Genomic DNA, 17860 nt, shown 5'->3' with positions numbered 1-17860 from the left:
CAGTCTTTGTGTCATTAATGAGAAAGCGGCGGTGAGAACATCGGCTATTAAGCAACAAGAGCCTGTTTTAGTTGCATTCTTGTGTATGATATTTCAGCATACATAATCCCATTAAACGCAGCCAGCTATGGAGTGCAACATTTGGCGGCAGGCCTGTGTTTTTCTGTTGAAAATCAGCCAAAGCCTTTGTTGTGGAGTTGGCTCAGTTGGAGCATGAATGAATGGATTAGATATGAGAGTAAGTCACACACAAGAGGGAGAAAAGAGGGAGAAAGAAAGAGAGAGACAGAGCGGCGGACGGGGCCGAGGAGACACGGTTGTGTTTTCTGCCCTCATTGTGACTTTATTAACTGCCCCATTAATTCCCCGCCACATGATACACAGAGGGACGCCCGCTGTCCGACATCTTTCAGGGATCAGAGGAAGGTGTCTGAAGAAAGGAGAAGGAAAAACTGAGAACGAGGGGAAAAGAGAACGATGTAACTGAAACAAAAACATGACAGAATCACGCTAATGCTGTGCTGACTGTATCGTAAAGATAATGCCGCCGGGGGAAAATTAGCTTCGGGAAAAAAGCGGCACACATGCTGGTGGATGCACACTGGTTGCACTAATATCAATATATGTTGTTGAGAGAAGGGTGGAGTGCCACAGTAAGTAGAATAACGGACTCATTGAGAAAATGCGAAGTACAGGTGGAAACTTTACTTGTGTCTATCTGAGCTAAGGCTGAAATATGAAAAAGTGGAAGCTCAAGGTACGGGGTTGGTTTGCCCAATGTTTTTTAGGCCAAGGACCCCCAATCCCCCTTAGCTATTATATGTGTTCTATATTAAACTTAGCGCTTATAATCCTGTTTATAGATTTACCTTATTATTATAATTTTGCATTCGATATTAAGCTAATACACAGGAGAAGAACACAACTTATCTAACCTTGGATGAATGGGTGTTGATGGGAGCGAGCTGCACTGTTAGCTTCTCTCTGCTAATATTGCAGCGTGCTTCTGGATTTCACCTGGGGACTTAATAGGCTCACGGCCAGTTGCGGAAAACCTGATTGAGGCAGAATGTAATATGCAGCCTTGTGACTGGCTCAGCAGTGATAGGGGCGGGGCCTACTTTGGCCAGGAGGCTTGACAGGTCTCGGCTAGTGTGGCGCTCTGTGTGCTGTTGAGACAGCTCCTGAAAGGCTGAATGAGTGCTGACTGAAAGACAACGTCTACTGCCTCCATTTATACTTTTACTAAAAAGACATTTTAATTTGTGGGGTAAATAATAAAAATGCCAATCAACCAAAGATTTTGCAATCCCCCTGCAGTACCTCTGCGGACCTCCTAGAGGTTGCGGACCCCCTGTTGAAGACCAGGCTTTAGAGTCCTCTCAAGCTCAAGTCCTAGCCCTTTTAAATTTGAAATGCTTCAGGGTTACATGCCCATGCCATGGCATGTATGAGCTTTTATGAGAGAAATAACATTGACCGCAGGTTAGACAGTAATTTACACAATAATAAGTTTATCTAATAAGCTTCTTTCCATTACATCATTACTTCATTTGCACATTTTCTGTTGGTGGTTTACTGGATTACCAGAAGGGATTTTTGTTGCTAACTGTGGCATTAGAATGCATCATCCCAGCTAATTTCGCATTAATGACAAAATCCTGCATAGCCAAGTAAGCAATTACGAGCTGTTTATTTGAAGAAAAAACACACTCATACCACTACTTACCAGCTTCGTCTCACTCTGCTGTACTACTTGTGTGCTCCAGTTGCATCCAGGTGAAGCCTTCGCCGTGTATCACACGAGCCCTACGCTGTCCAGCCTGTCCAAACCTGTGGTGCTGTGGACTCAGCAGGACGTCTGCAAGTGGCTTAAGAAGCACTGTCCTCACAACTACCTGACTTATGTAGAGGCCTTCTCCCATCATGCCATTACAGGTACAGTACAAAATGCATGAAGATACATGCACATTAAGATGTTTTTTTTTAGCATCACTGACTGGAATTGTTTTGTTGTTTAGGTAGCTAATGTATAAAATGGACCCAATAAAGTGTGCTCCTCGGTGATGATATCCTTAGACCTTCTTCACTGACCTCCGTTCCTTTCCATAAGTCCAGGCCTGGCAAACCACTGCCATAAAAGGCTTAGCAAATCTCCCATAAGTTTTATTTTTAGGTATGCAGTTCTATGGCTTAGCTTTGTCAACTGGAAACAGGTTTTACACCCAAAGCTCTGCAAGGGAGATTTAAAAACCACTCATATGAGGTAACTGAAGGAGCGCAGCCTATTTTTGGAGAAGAAAGGCAAAGCAGTAAAAAGACAAAAAAATAAATAAATAAAAGGTGGGTTTTCGTGTTTCAAGTTCAAACAACGAGCTCGCGCGCTTTTATTTTTTGCGCGCCCACATGAACCTGCGAGCCCCCAAATCACCCCACCAACGGACAAGTGTGTGCACATACACGTTTACACACTCGCATCTCCAGCCTTGACAGAGCAGACGGCGGAGCAGTTTATTTTTTAGCGGCTCACAGAGAACAGATTGCCGCTCTGTGCCGTAGGGTCAGCCACCACTCACTTACATTTGCATGCAAACGAATACACACACACACACACACACACACACATGCACTCAGGCTTTAGGGTTAACGTTGCCACCACGGTCATAGCTGCAGCAGCTCTGATCTGATCATTTTTATGTATGTATTCTCAGATGGTGAAAATGAGAGGGCGGCTTGGATCCAATTATCCTTCCACATTCACTTGCTGATGTCCAGCTGGATTTCGTGTTGCCTCTGTTATTAGCGCCCGTGTTTTCTTGTGTAAATGCTCCGTGGTGAATGTGTGTTTTTGTTGTCGGTGCACGCGGTCAACATCAAAGGGTCACAGCGGCGGAGAATTTTATGCCTCACATACAAATTCTCTGTCATTTCTGAAGGACCTCCGGTCTCACTAACCGCCAAGAAATGGATTGTGTGTCTGTATCATGTTAGTCCAGTGACCCGAAAGTAAGCGTATCTCTCTCTCTGTCATGGCGCCACTGCAGTGGAACAAGCTGCCTGAGGAGACCAGAGCAGCTCCTACAGTTCTCTTGCTTTTACTTTTAATTTGTACATGAAGATATGTGCAATACTTATTACACAACATTTTATGACTACTGCTTTTATAATTTTGTTTTCTGAATCTTAATTAATATTAATCAGACAACATGTACTTGATTCAGATTAGTCCAAAGCAGGTCATTAGAGAGGATTACTGAACCGTATAAAGGCAGTGTGATTATATTCTTCAACATAATGTGGTTAACAGTAATATCTATTTGACAGCTGCAGGTACCACAGTTATTTGTAGATGTAGGTTTTACATGCTGCTCACATGATTCACATATATATGTATATATGTAGTAGAATAATTATTTGTATTGAAGTACTACAAAGTGCTACAACTCAATAAAATGGCCAATAAATAGTTAAAAATGAAATGTAAAATGATGTCTTACAGAGGTGTCTGATGTGGGTGCCAAAGGAGAGTTGAGGGTCTATTTTAACACCCAAGTTGGTGACAGATGTGGAAAAGGAGATGTTTTGGCCAGAGAAATCTTGCTGGTGATGGTGGAAGAGCAGAGCTGATGTGGTGCACCAATTAAGATGGTTCAGCTGAAGCAAGTTCACCTTCATATGCACCTCTATCTCCTCCAGGCAGGGGGAGCAGAAGAAGTGGGGGTTGTCCTGAGGTAAAGCTGTGTGTCATCAGCATAACAATGGGAAGATATACCATGTCTTACCACAATACCAGAATATACTTGGGGTTAGATGTTCAGTAAAATGAATGCTTTCACAGAGCATTTTGAGTCAAGGGGCCCTATGTCATATTGTGCTACTGTTAACTTTGGTTGCAAAAATAGAGACAGGGATGTATCTGTTGTACAAGAAAATAATACCTAGATATTACATGGACTAGTTTTTGTAATTTTGCATGGGCTGTATTAAAAGATGGACAGAGTAGTTGAAGCTCAGTGTGGTGGCTCCAGCTGAAAAATAGATTTCAGGTTGAGCAGAAACGTATGGGAGACACAAACTAGAAACCTGTGACGACTGTTACTCAAAGCAAAAAATATAAATTATGAATATCTCAAAGCTTTAATACAAACTTAAAAACTTAGATCAGTGAGTAATACAAAAATTCACCCCTGTGAATTGTAGCTAGACATCACTGATACACAACGTTTTGCATTTTAACACAAACGTCTATGGAGACTGTCTGACTTTGGGAGTGAACCCTTCTCTCTGGTTAGTCTCTTCCTAAAAGTGGAGGGAAACAAGAAGGATGTCCCAAAGAACGAAGCCAATTCAGGGACGCAAGACAGATATGCACTTAAAATCTCAAATCATTAAAAAGTTAAATGACATTGCTTTAGGGCAAAGATCTAAAAGACTGAGACTGCATTCAGTACTGGCAGATGGTTTAGTGACAGCAGACTTTCAAAAATCTACTTTGAATCTGGACCAGTTCTTACAATAATAACTCCTTTGTCACGCGCCTCGCATTCATGCCAGGTGTTTTGTGCGTTCTGTCTTAAGATTCTGTCCCTCACTGTGATAAGATGTTGCTAATATGCAGCCGGTCACCAGGTGCGACGCCAATAAACCGATACCTGCTGTCCGTTACTTTCTCGTGGCATGACTGCTAGTTTCATGTACTGACATCTGATCACAGACGGAAGCTGGACCACCTCCAGATGTTGTCTTACAGATTGCATTGCTTATCAGCTGCAGACCTACACTGATATGCAGTTTTTTCTTATCAAGGCAATGTTTCAGAATGAATGTGACAGTTTTCTCACAGTTGTGAGTGACAGATAGGGTAGATAGGATGGAGATAGAGAGAGAATATGTAGTATAAAGTTCATATACTCGAGGGGAAATAAAGTGATGGCTGGTTAAATAATAAATGTGGCTATAGGGCTATATGTGCATACAAGCTTACGGGAATGTGATAATGCATAGAGGCCATAAGTGAAACCGTGAGCTAAATTGGCTTTACGATCAAGGGTTTAAACTGAAGGTTGTTCTTTTCTAAGGAAGTCTTTACCGTCCCCCCTCTTGGATTGCTTTTCAGGCTGCTTTAAGAGTCATTATTGCCCTAGCCAAGACAGAACTGTTTCCCATTTGCCCACAGACATTGTTAATAAGCAATTTATTTTGAAGCCAAATTGAGAGAAGCATCTCTATTGAAACAGCTTTTGTTTTTGTGTCTCTTTTCTCCCTTTGACAGCATACTTTCCCTATCCGCAGGCAATTATTAGGCGCTGTATTAAGTCTGTCTGAGGGGAATTGATTTGAGCTCCATTCATCTGCTTTGTCTCATTTGTACACACACACACATACACACACACGGAGCAAGGGCAGTGTTTTTTTTTTCCTAGGACACGCTGGTACTGATGTTGGCAAGCACACACCAGAGGGCTTTAGCGGGGATGGGGTGAAGAGGTTGGTGAGTGTGTACATGCAGGCAAGAAGTGCGCTTGCAAGAAGGAAAAAAAAATAAATAAATAATACTGATACTGTGAACCAAAATAAATGGAAAATTATCGCTGTTGCGTCCTTAAGATAGTCGTGCTCCCATTATTCGACATGATGTGCAAGAAAAATAGAGCACCTGAGAAGAGGAAAATAATCCGCTTTTAAACAACAACACTAAGCATTCAAAGATTTAAAAAAAAACAAGCTGGCCTCTTCCTCGCAGAAGTGGACCCATTCGTAAAGGAAACCACTGTCTGAGTAGTTCCAGCTCATCTGGCTGTAAACCCACGTCTGGCTGGTGGCTGCGTCCTCATTCCATTTATCTAACAGTGAGATCTGTAGTGTAAATCAGATCTCAGGGGGCTGGGATGTGACAAAAAAAGCAATTATTTTATATATTCAAATGCTCATCTGTCTGTCTGCTCTTTACAAAGTGTCAATAACTAAACTTTAACAAAGCGTTCTTAACTGATAGGTTTCCTCAATATGTATCTCTGCAGAGAGCGGGTGCACAGAGGAGCATGGAAATGATTCTGAATGTCAATACTTTCGTCAAATGTATTTTTCAATCTGAAATCCTCGTTAGGTTTACCTTAGGGGGTGGGGGGCAGAGTAAATTACACTGAGAAATAAAATTAAGATCGGAATAGACGGAGCGGCAGTTAGAGTGGCTCAAATGGCTTTATAAAATCCCAAACAGGTCTCTTGGTATGAGCATGTGTTATTTTAATTGCATCACTTTGCAGAAACGTGAAGATATTGCTTTCTCCTCGCATATGTTGCTGTGGTTGGGCTCGGGGTGGGTGGATCTGAATTTAATAGACAGATAAGAATAAACAAAACTGATATCTGGTGCCAGCCCCTAGTGATCAGCTGTGTTCCACTTCAAGGTATTGGTCTTATTATTTTCCGTACCTGGAGGTTACGTTCATGTTAGCGTGCGCAACAGACCTCCCAAAGTCTACTGCAGCGAAATCAGTTCTCCGCCATTAAACCTGTTTTATAAAATATGACTACAGAGTCCCTATTAAGGGTATTTATATTTCATGGGCTCAAAAAAAATTTACAAGAGACGGAGGTCTTTTTGATCTTGCTCCCTCTCATTGTGCTCTTTCTTCTTCTCTGATTTTTGCTCACCCTCCAGACACTGTTGCTCTTCTGTGCGGGTGAACGAAGTTTGAGTTTAATGCGCGTCTGAGAGAGACAACCGTATTTATTGTGCAAAATCACATGCGGTGCCCGCGTGTACGCGTACACAACCTGCAGGGCCTTTCCTCTGCAGATCATACGTAAAGCACAGATACAGGAAAAGAGGCAAAGACAGTGATACAGAGGATATGCTGATGATCAAAGCGAGGAAATGGGAATGAACGGAATGATATGGAGAGGGGAGCTGCATGAGTAATGAGTCTAATTATGGTTTGGGCGTCGTACAGAGCCGCTGCAGGTATGATGGATCCCTCTTCTATCCACGCTGGTGAAGGACATAGCTCTCCTGCCCACAGTAACCTCGGCAAATGTCTGCAGCTTCACGTGTACAAGTTTTTCATATTGTCTGTGTGTGTGTGTGAGCGGTTGTAAAAGCTGTTTACTGTGGGTAATGATATGTTAAATGTGTATGTCCCCAGGGTTAACTGCCAAGCGCTGTAGTAAAAACTTAACCACAGCAAACAGCCAGACCGAGTATTCAGCCCAATGTCAGCCTCATTACTGCTGCTAACAGGGTGGCTGTGGTGCTAACCAGGAAATAAACACAATTTATGTAATTTTAGGTTGTAAATCTGTGCGCTGAGATATAAATCAGGCCGTGCACCAGGACTGTAAACGTCAAGCGAATGCACCTTTTAACTCAACATGTGGGCTCCGCATATGTTGATGCCGCGCATCCTTCTCGCATGCTTAACTCCTTCAAACCCTGAGAGACGAGGCCGCATCAGCTGTAAAACTTCTGTGTTTTTTTTTTAAGCGCAGCACAAACAATGAGGAGGACGCCATGTTCCAGCAGAGACTACTGGATGGAACATTTGTTATTCCCCATCTCCGTTGCGTCAGATTTCCAAGAGTTGTGCAGTTGAGAATCTTTAGAGCGGGTTCAGTAGCATCGGTGTCTAGCAAGTGTGGGAGTAAAAAAATGTCAAATTTTTGTTTTTTAAAATCCCGCTCCGTGCCTGTGATGAGCAACTAAGCTGTTGCCGAAGAACAAGCTGTGTGCCTTGACAGCCTGGAGACTGCTTGGCGGAGTGTGTACAAGCCTTAGAATTATTATTTCAAGTAGATGTCTTTCAATTACACACTGCTTATAAGAAACACCCGCCCTAATCCTAGCTGGAGAACACCTCCGTATCGTACCTGTATCACATTAAGCTCCCCTCATTTATTTATGTATTTCTTTAGAAGCGGTAAAGAAATGATCAGTGCTTTATACGTCACTGTAAGGGTGTTGTAAAGAGATATGAGCCTGCGCTGATGGCTTTAACTTCTGTAAGTGACTTATATAGAAGAAGTTAACAAATACTGCACAAATAGACAAATGATTACAGCACTTATACATGTATTCAGTTTATAATATTATATCAACTGTTTGCTTGAATGAAAACCATTTTGCATTTTTCTAAATTATTGGAGAAACCTGACCAATTCCCGCCTCCTGATTAGGACGAGCGCTGCTGCGTTTGAACGGGGAGAAGCTGGAGAGGATGGGAATCGTCCAGGAGACGCTGAGGCAGGAGGTCCTCCAGCAAGTCCTCCAGCTGCAGGTCAGAGAGGAGGTCCGCAACCTGCAGCTCCTCAGTCGAAGTAAGTAGCAAGAGGTTATGTGCGTAGCGACAACCTTGTTGTGTATTACCATGAACTATTTTGTGTGCATTTACCGGTCGATGCAGTCTCTGCTGACAGACAGTAGGAGAGCGGCTGTGTTGGGCTAAATTGGAGGGAGGCAGTCTGAGGCCATGCGTGCCTGCTGTGACATACGTGGGGTTTGACTTTCAAGTGCAATTGTTTTCAGCTGTGGGGTTTTATTGATGGGAGCTCTTGATTTTCTGCACGGCTTCTGAATGATGACTTGGGTAAACACTTTTATTATCCGGCCATCGATAAACTGACGGAGTCAGTCACTGCTGACCTGAATCCAGCAGTTCATGTGGCTTGCTTCTGGCTGTTGTTTTTTTTTTTTTTTTCTGTTGCAGCCGTTTCTGTGTGTTATTTTCTGTGTGCGCTGGTGGCTACAAGTCGTCAAAGTGAAATATTTGCACAATTTCCTTTCCCTGAACTGGATTCTGCTTCTGGAAGATTATTGAAGGCAAGCAGCTTGTCCAGGAAGTTATTCATTTTAACTACCTGGATTCGTATGTCAGGTACATATTAATAAGAAGGAAAAGACTGTTTTATGTCCTTCTTTTTCAACGTTTTGATTACATTCTCACACAAAAAAAAGTCTTATTTAATGATGAGAGGGGCTATGGTTTTTTTTTTCTTTCCCATTCAGAGCAAAATTCATGACTACCTTACACCTATTTCACTCGGGCTTTCCTCTGGGCACTATAATCTACAAGATCATGACCTACATTCAGTAGCAGCATCCAGGCTGAGCACATGCCTTGAATAAGAGGGACTCTGAGGCATTCAGCAGGAATTGCAACAAGCCAGAAGCTTTAGTTGCTTCTGTGCTCCCTTGTAATTTAAAACTCAAGTGAGAAGCACACACACACACACATATATATATATGTATCTTGTCAAGAACAGCGTTTTTTGACGATTGCACCATTTTCTCCCTTGCCACAAGTGTTTTGAAGTAACAAAAAAAAAAAAAAAAGAAGAAGAAGAATATTTTGTTAAACCAAGCTGAGCAATGAAGTTGTTTTTTTTCCATCAGTTGATCATTATGAATTGACGGTGCAAGGGCTCTTACAATCACCAGTTACATTCAAACAAGCAAATGAAGTGGTTTCTCAGGCTTTTATCAAGCCCTCACTTTCAGATGCGTTTGGTTTTTCCGCATGTTCATACTCACTGCAGACTGGCTTTGAGGTAAGCACTTGACAAATACATTTTATGCTGATTTTAATCTTTCCACGGTGCATGGTTTCAGACTTGGAAGGGTTTTTCTAGTGAGACGGAGACACTGAGCAAGTGATGTATAGTAAATAGCCTCTTGACTCTATATGACATTTCAAAATGCAAGGGGGTCATCAAAAGTCATTGACTATCACAGTATCGCTTTGATCAGTACGGGAAAAAATCATCATTAGGTCTCATCAAGTAAGGCCAAAAATGGCTTCCTTGCTTTCTTATAGTAATTTAGTACATTTGTTCTGCTAAGGCGAATCTGTTCCATCCTAGACACAAAAAACAGCCACCTCAGTAAAAAAAGAGTTTTAACATGGCTTTTTTTTCCCAACAAACTTTAGTTTTAAATTGTGTTCTGCTTGAATAGTGATTTGAAACACAAAAAATAAAGAAAAGAAAATACAAATGCGCCACACAAGAAGAACCAGACAATGTATTTTTAATGGTTTAATGCTACGTAAACTTGGAAACACAATAAGACCAGCATTCCTACTACATAAGTAATTGACTTAAATAAACTGACTAGCTGAATCCATCGGGTAAATCACAAGTTGTTTCTTTGTTTGTTTGTTTTTTTTAGTTTACTCCATGCAGATCCACTGTAAGCAAAATGCTTTTGATGAAATTCATGCAAATCAGGCATTTTGCATCAAATTAAACAGAATTAAATTAAGAGCTGGAATGCCACTGACTGGTGAGAAAAGAGAAATTTAATTGCTGTTCGACACTTCTATTAACTGAGCAATGCAAATGTAATTTCCCAGTTCAGCAGGCTCTGACTCTGAGCTATAAGGCCAAGCTAATTTGGTGGCCTCACGCCACACCTGAGCTTCACGGGGTTGGAGGGTAGTCAAGGTGATACAGGCAGGACGTTGGACGGTGTGATAATGGTTTCAAACCATTACGGTGGTTTAAGTGAAATGTGTGACAGGGGGTTGTGATTAGTAAGGGGCAAAAGTGAAGGTCTGGACATTGCTAGGAAATCAACAAGCCTACGTAGCAAGGGATGTCAGTCAGTCACGTGGTCACCTCTTGTGTCCATGGGTGAACGGCGTGACCATGACCACAAATCCTCATGTTTTTGGTCATCTCATGACTTTTCCTCTGGCACCACCACGAGGTTGCCGTTTCTGAATGAAACGCCTGTTGTGCTGCTAACACGGCTGCAGACATTTGCACTGTGTGGGAGTGGGTTGGTGAAAATGCTGATGTGAGTCGGGGGGAAAGAGACGACGGCGATGCTTTGAATCGCTTGTAAAATGCATGGCGAGGCGCGATGATGGTGAAATGGAAGGATAAGGGTGGGATGTGCGTTTGGGCTCAGGTTCAGGTTTTGCTCACGGTAACCCCCCACCCACCCACTCACCCCGATACACTTACAGCTCTGGCGTGATCTAGAGGAGCTGTCACGCTGCCTGTCAGGTCCAATTCATCTTCAATGGATTCACCAAAAATTAAATATTGATCTTACAATACATTTCGAAAAGGTGGATAAAAATACAAATAAGCAGAACCTCGTGTTACAAGGCTCTCTTTAGTGATTTTTAAACTTTCACAAGCAGTCTCTAAGTCTCTCTCCCTTTGAAGGAATAGCCTGAAATGGAGAGTTGTGGCACAGAACCAAAAAGGACAAACGATAGAGCACCTAAACACCCGAAGGCTAAGATTTAAATACAGAGAGGGGAGAGGAAGAAGAAGGACTGCTGTGCAAAAAAAAAAAAAAAAAAAAGATGAGGACACCGAGTTGCAACCGGAGGTGAGATGTTTAACAGATAGCAAAAAATGCCGGGGATGAAACTGTGAAACCGGCAGATCACAGAGATTAAGAAATGAGACGGGCAAAGAGGTTAATGAAGGGATCATGGATGTAGAGAAGGGAGCGCTTGGTCTGATGGCAGTTTTATTCCTTGGCTGCAGGGCCCTACTTTGGGCTTCATGTTAATCTGTCTGGAGCAGGCTGACTTGCTCAAAGCACTGTAATAGCATTTCACACTCAACGTAGAATCACATTACTTCTGTTGTTGAAAATGTTGTTCGCCACACAATAACAAATGGAGGGGGTGAACAAAGAAGAAGTAGTGTGAATTCCAAATAGCAGTGTCTGTGACTGCTTCTTGGAGTCCATGGAGAATGTGGAAAAATTAGCATTTCAGGATGGCTTCCATGCTTTACTGGCATTTTGATTAGTAAATGAAGTGACTTCAGCACGAGGAGTCGACAGCAGACCTCCTTTGAAGTGGGGTTGCGTGAGATTCTTATCCATAGTCAGTCAGTGGATCACCGTGATTGGTTTGGAGAGGCAGGTGAGCACCAGCACAAAAACCGAGATAAGAACTGGCATGTGTAATAGAGTGGCTGTGTAACTTGGGTGCATGCATATTAATTAAGAGCAGAGCTAATACCATGCCATAGATAAAACACAATACCAGAATGAGGCAGTGGCCAATCAGTGACTTCTGGGATATTTGGGGTAAAATCACTGGTCAGTTTTTTGTGGGTTTGAAGACTGACGTAAATGCTTCAGTGCCTTCCTGGAAAAATATTGTCTGGCAGCAAAGCAAAGCACAGATAATATTCTAAATGTAGGGTTCAATTAAAATATTTTTTTTAGATATGTTTTATATCCTGACCCCATCTACTGCAGTTCATTGCTTTGCCTCTCTTCCGGTACTCCTCTCTCCATCTCCAAACTTGGGGCATCCCATCTACCATCTACTGTGAGTAAAGGAGAAGTACCTCATACAACCCCACTAACCGGTTAAATATTTATTAAAGGGACACCAACTTTGCGCATACAGGTCAGCTTACTCATCACCCGGACTACTCAGTCTGTCAGAACTAGTCTGTAGTGTGTTAGATGACTGTGTGGGGAGCTTTCTCGAGTCTGTCAGAATAACTCTGATGATGTCCCCAGGGTTGAGGTTGGGGTTTGAAAACTGCAAGACATTAGATGTGGTGTGTGAGGACATATTGGCCGTGAATGTTCTATTTTAGTCTGTCCACCGCAAGTCCCTCAACTTCATGGAAGTGCACAACTAAAGTGGCCTTAAAGGTTAGGTATGGTCACTTCTGTAGTTAGGGTTTTTATTTTGTGTCTTACATTGGTCTTTTCCTGGGCTCAGAAGGACACACAGGCACTTTCCTTCATGGGTAAACGGAAGCGTTTCAAGCATTTCTGTCTCTTGTTTGCTGGATTTTTCTCTCTGGCTCTTTTTAAATGTTCATGAATGGAAGCATAATTGTGAATGCGATGGCTTACACCACACACACGGCATAACTCCACTCATCCCTGGATCCATTTGGCATCTGACTGTTTTTGCTGAATCACAAGTTACTTGTTGTGGAGACACTACAGGGGACATTACGTTCCTTCACATCCGAAAGAAAAAATTAAACTATCACAAATTCAACATGCCATTTTTATGCATTATACCAAATGGCGACTTTTATACACATGTATGCACATGGGAGGTAATGGTAATCGAAAATCTTTCAAATATAAAACACACTTTTACCTTTTCACCCACAAAGGTGACCATGTTAAGTTTGGATTCAGCAAGTCAGATTTTTTTCGCCGTAGTTCCATGATGAAAGATGCTCACATTGAAAAGGAGTCCATTGTACTTCTAAAGTGAGTCCTTGGGCACAGTCCAACTGTGTGTCCTATAATGGTGGGTTTCACTTTTACTGACAAACTTTTTTTTAACACAAAGCACAAACTTTTTACAGCAACTTTTCACCTCCAGAGTCTGAATGTCGTGAACGTTTGAAACGCAAAACCCAGTCACTAGCATTCAAAAGCGTGTCGAGATGAATCAAAGCATCAATGTTGAATGCAAATGTATACTGTACATGCGCCCATCCAAGGCAGCGGCAGCAGTGCTGCCGCTTGTGTTCCTTCTTGTGCATAACCCTGGCATGGTTAGGGAAGATGCTGCCTCTTATTTTTTAGTGCGTGCACTTTGTATTTGTTTGCGGTCTTTCATGTGTTTACCGCAGGCTACGCTGTTTTATTTCAGTCAGTCAGTGAAAGGTAAGGTTGATGTCTCCAATAGCCCAGAGCCACAGCTCTCTCAGGGTAGTGTGAATCATGCAGGGGTTGTAACATCTGGAAAGCTTTGGGAGGGAGGATTGAGATCAGAGCACAGCATGTGATCGGCCCTCCTCCTCTTTCTTCCTCTTAGCCACTGGTTGTTCGTGTATCTTTATAATACACTGTCAGTACCTCCTTCCTGCTCAACATATCAAATTTTCATCAAAACCTGGTCCAGACCTTGCAAATACATTGTCTGCATCACTTTGCTCATCATTGGAGACCTGTCTTTGAAGCATTTTAACTGTGCATTGCTTCTGTGGTGTTGCTCGACCGTTCAGAGCTTTACCCAGAGCTTCACGCGGCGCCTGCCAGCTGAACTCTAGCTCTGAATTAGAATATGAATGAAACTCCGAGCGTGACAGACGGAGAATAAGGAGGAACGTGTCATTTCTCCCCTGCACAAATTTCGCCCGGTTGCTGTTCCACTCCCCCCCCTCGCCTCTCCCCCTCCTCTGCTGCACCTACTTCTCTGACGGCTCCATAGGGAGCTCATTTAAATGAATTTCTATCAGAGAAGCACTCCTCTCTTTGTCTGCGCAAGTCTCAAGTCATGTCACCGCGTCTCCGTCCCGCCCCTCCGTCGTTCCCCGGCGGAGGTGCGCTCCGGTGCCACGTTACATCTGTCTGTGTCTAGAGACAGGTGGCGCGTCTTCGTTGGCTACCGTGAGAGGAGGGCTTAGAGCTGAAATGCCAACAGTCTGGGAGAGGAAAGTCTGCCTTCCTCCTGACACTTGAGTCATTTCAGGATGAGGCAAACTGGCTGGTTGTCAGGGAAACCACCTGGTTGCATCTGTTTCAAAAGAGAAAAAAAAAGAGATAATGACTCAGAAAAAAGCTCATTATTCATGGCGATGTATAAACTTTTTGTAAATGGAACCCTTTGTTTCATTAATAAACAGCTTGTCTTAAACTGTCTTAAAGACATTTTCAGCTTTTCTCACCTTATTTCTTGCTTATTTAGCCCACAAATGTTTCATTTATAATTATTGTTTGTTTCATGAATATAGGCCATGTCACTTGATAATACCGTTGAGCTTGTGCGAGTCAAACACAGACTCAGGTGGGTGACTCTGGCTTTGGAGAGCAGTCGAGGCCTGGAGCTCGGGACAAACAACTTCATGGTACATTAACAGAGACGTACAGAAATGTATTTCACTCACATTCACTTGAGTTACAGAGGGCCACGCTGTGAGAACGAACAGCCTCTGCATTTTAAGCCTTGCCCGTTCTATCCATGGGAATCCTAATTTTATATCCCCTCCTGTCTTGTCTCCCCTCTCTGCAGCCTCCTTTGGAAACTTCTCTTAGCTCATCCCTGGATCCATTTGGCAGCCCTCTCCCCTCGTCCCCCCTCATTCCCCGTCACAATACGTCTCTAGGAGCCATGGAGGAGCTGCTGTCTTCAGATATGTGAGCGGAGAATCAACCAGTGAAAGGAGAGAGGAGAAGGGCCAATAGACTACACGCCAGCTCGTCTGGAGGATTCTCATTCAACACGGCCAATCTGGTTTATGGACACCAAGGCAGAGACAGAGACCCCTGCTCAAGGCAAGGGTGCCAACTGTAACATAATGACAAGATGAGGGATTCTCGGTCCTCGTGATGATGTAAGCCTGACCCTCGTACGTCCTCGATCATAGCTCATCGCAGCAAATTCTTTCCCGTCTCATTTAAAGTGGACTGATTGGGCTGTTTCATGTCAAGCTTTGGTTTTTGCAGGATTCAAACTATAATCTAAATTATAGAGTCAACTGTTTTACAGGCAGCACTACAAATTTAACAATGGAGTGGTGAAAAAAAAAACTTCCAGTCAATCTTTATCACCTTTTGAAGCAGCAACATTTTACCTGATCTTAAATACACTTGACTGTAATTGAATCCTCACCCACTCTGCATTCTCCTCCCAGGAGGATCATCAACAAGTTGAATGTCATTCCCACAATAAGTCTTTTTTTCTGTATTGTGACTTATCTGCAGTATGTCATTGAGAAATTAGGAACTATATATATACAGTATGAGCGTTGTAGACTTTCATCTGTGTATACTGTAACAGTATTTTAGTCTTTTATTAATGGCATGGGTCCAGAGGGCTCACAGAGTCGATGTGATAATCACTGACTTTTCATGCTTCATAAAGCAATAATTTAAATGGTAATGGGTGAAGAGGATAGAGCAATGCCTGGGATTAATATTAACACATCTTTTCTACAGGAATTAGATGCACAGTGTGAGCGCCTGCTGAGGGAAACATACTGTACATCCTGCCTGTACATCTTGCCTACGGTGGCAGCTTGCCAACCTCGTAGAGCCTCAGTGCTTGGTGTGCGCTAGTGTATTCTGTATGTCATCTTGCGCGCACACGTACAGCGAGAAAGGACAAGACTCTGCCCTGTTCTGTTGTGTTTCTCCCCCTCCTTGTGATATTTCCAAATGAAACAGCTACCCAAGATTTCAACTGTGACTGAAGCCAGCACCTTTGATGTCACTCCAAGCAGCAGTGGCAGACAGCTCTGTAAGGGGGGGGATGATGTGGACGCTCAACATTAATAAATACATTTCATGAATAAATCAACTTTAAGCAAACAAGACCTCCCCATCCAGCAGCCTTTCATCCGTGCTTTGACAACAAGTCTTTGGCTAATGTGAGTTACTGACTGTTAAAAAAGGGAGAAAACACTCCGTATTATTTTTAGATTACCACATGTACTGTAAATATCGACACTTTGGTTTACTGTGACTGATGATTGATGAACTGTCTGAAATGCAAAAAAAAAAGGGAGAACATTTATGGGCACATGGTATGTAACATGATGGATGCTGTCTTTTTTTGAATAAACTGATTTAGATGAAGTGTTGGTCCTGTTTTCACGTTGTATGACACCCTCTTTTATCTGGTTGGGCTCAAGTTTTTCAACTGTATATTCAGGGTCTATAACCTTTTTTTTTTTTTTTTTCCTTGGCCAGTGTTCCCATCATCAGTGCAGATTATGTACCAGAGGCAAGCGATAAGAGTGTTCTCTGACTCTCTAAAAATAGCCATGTCTCTGTTGAGAAAGGATATGTGTAGTCGCAGCCTGCTGTGGGCCACAGCCTACAGTGTAGACCAGTCATCAATCACAAAAACTAAACGGTTATTTTCGTAAATTGCATACAAGGGGGGAAAAAAACAGGCAAACTAAGAATGCATCCGGAGCGGTGCTTTTTGCAGGCCTCCGTGTCTCTTATTCGCATCTTGTTAATGCAATCAAGCCCATGCACCGCTCAAAGATACTGCAACTGTAAGGCCAGTGGGGTGTAAAGGCTGATTTATGTACATTTGAAATGGGAAATCAGTACACCAGAACAAATCACAGCAAAATACAGCCCTCACATAATTATCTAAGGGATAAAAGACAATTGAATAAATTAGTGAATAAATTGTCCGTCTTTACTTAAGGGATTCACCTCACCGTCCACTAATCCCAAAGAGTGAACCTAGAAATTTTCTTCCAGACACTTATTCTTTATTGGGATCCCCATTAGCTTCCACCAAGTGGACGCTAGTCTTCACGGGGTCCACACAACAAATTCAGCAATGAAAAACAAACACAAGTTGAAATTGTACTATATAACTAAAACGGAAAACGTATAACAGATTAAATATAATAATTCAAAAAATAAGTGAGGTCACTCTGGGTGTTTATCATATAACAATAACCAATATAGTCTCAAAAATTCAGTGTATACATGATAAATCTATACAGTTACTATCCATGTGTTTATCTATACACGACTATAGGAATTTATGTTAAAGTAACACTTGTTTAATTCACAGGGGAAATATGCCAGCCTAATCCAAAGCTGAATATAAAAATCTTAATTGTAGGTACTGAATATTATATTTGTCACAGAGTATGCGTCAAAATTGCATCTACTCCCCAAACCGTCATTCAAGGTCCATGAGTCATGACTCTTAACGCTGTGAATGCAAAACAGTGCCGCATGTCTAAATAGACGTACACGCTTGCTTGTCTCGTGCTCCCACATAAACTGGGATCCAATTACTGGGAGACATGAAGCATCTCACCTGTTAATAACAGGGCACATGTATGATAAACAGATTCAGTGAACAGTGGCTTGTCAACCTTGACAAAGAATAAATCTGCAGAGAAGATGGTTGGATGGTGCAGTTAATTGGGT

The 17860-nt window shown here is 42.4% G+C and overlaps 1 protein-coding gene across 2 annotated transcripts in view; it reads left to right on the top strand.

The window, feature by feature from the left end:
- The window catches only part of LOC125019331 (sterile alpha motif domain-containing protein 10-like), a 48961-nt gene extending 32430 nt beyond the window's left edge, over nt 1-16531 (top strand). For both annotated transcript variants that reach the window (XM_047605246.1, XM_047604444.1), the window contains exons 3-5: nt 1770-1938; nt 8176-8316; nt 14967-16531. In XM_047605246.1, the coding sequence (XP_047461202.1) occupies nt 1770-1938; nt 8176-8316; nt 14967-14989 (333 nt within the window). In that variant the 3' untranslated portion in view covers nt 14990-16531. The remainder of the gene's footprint in view (nt 1-1769; nt 1939-8175; nt 8317-14966) is intronic.
- The last annotated feature ends 1329 nt before the right edge of the window (nt 16532-17860 follow it).

The sequence above is a fragment of the Mugil cephalus genome, chromosome 1, assembly GCF_022458985.1.
Source record: "Mugil cephalus isolate CIBA_MC_2020 chromosome 1, CIBA_Mcephalus_1.1, whole genome shotgun sequence".
Taxonomy (NCBI): Eukaryota; Metazoa; Chordata; class Actinopteri; order Mugiliformes; family Mugilidae; genus Mugil; species Mugil cephalus.
The sequence above is the reverse complement of the archived record's forward strand: the minus strand, read 5'-3'. Positions and strand labels throughout refer to the sequence as shown.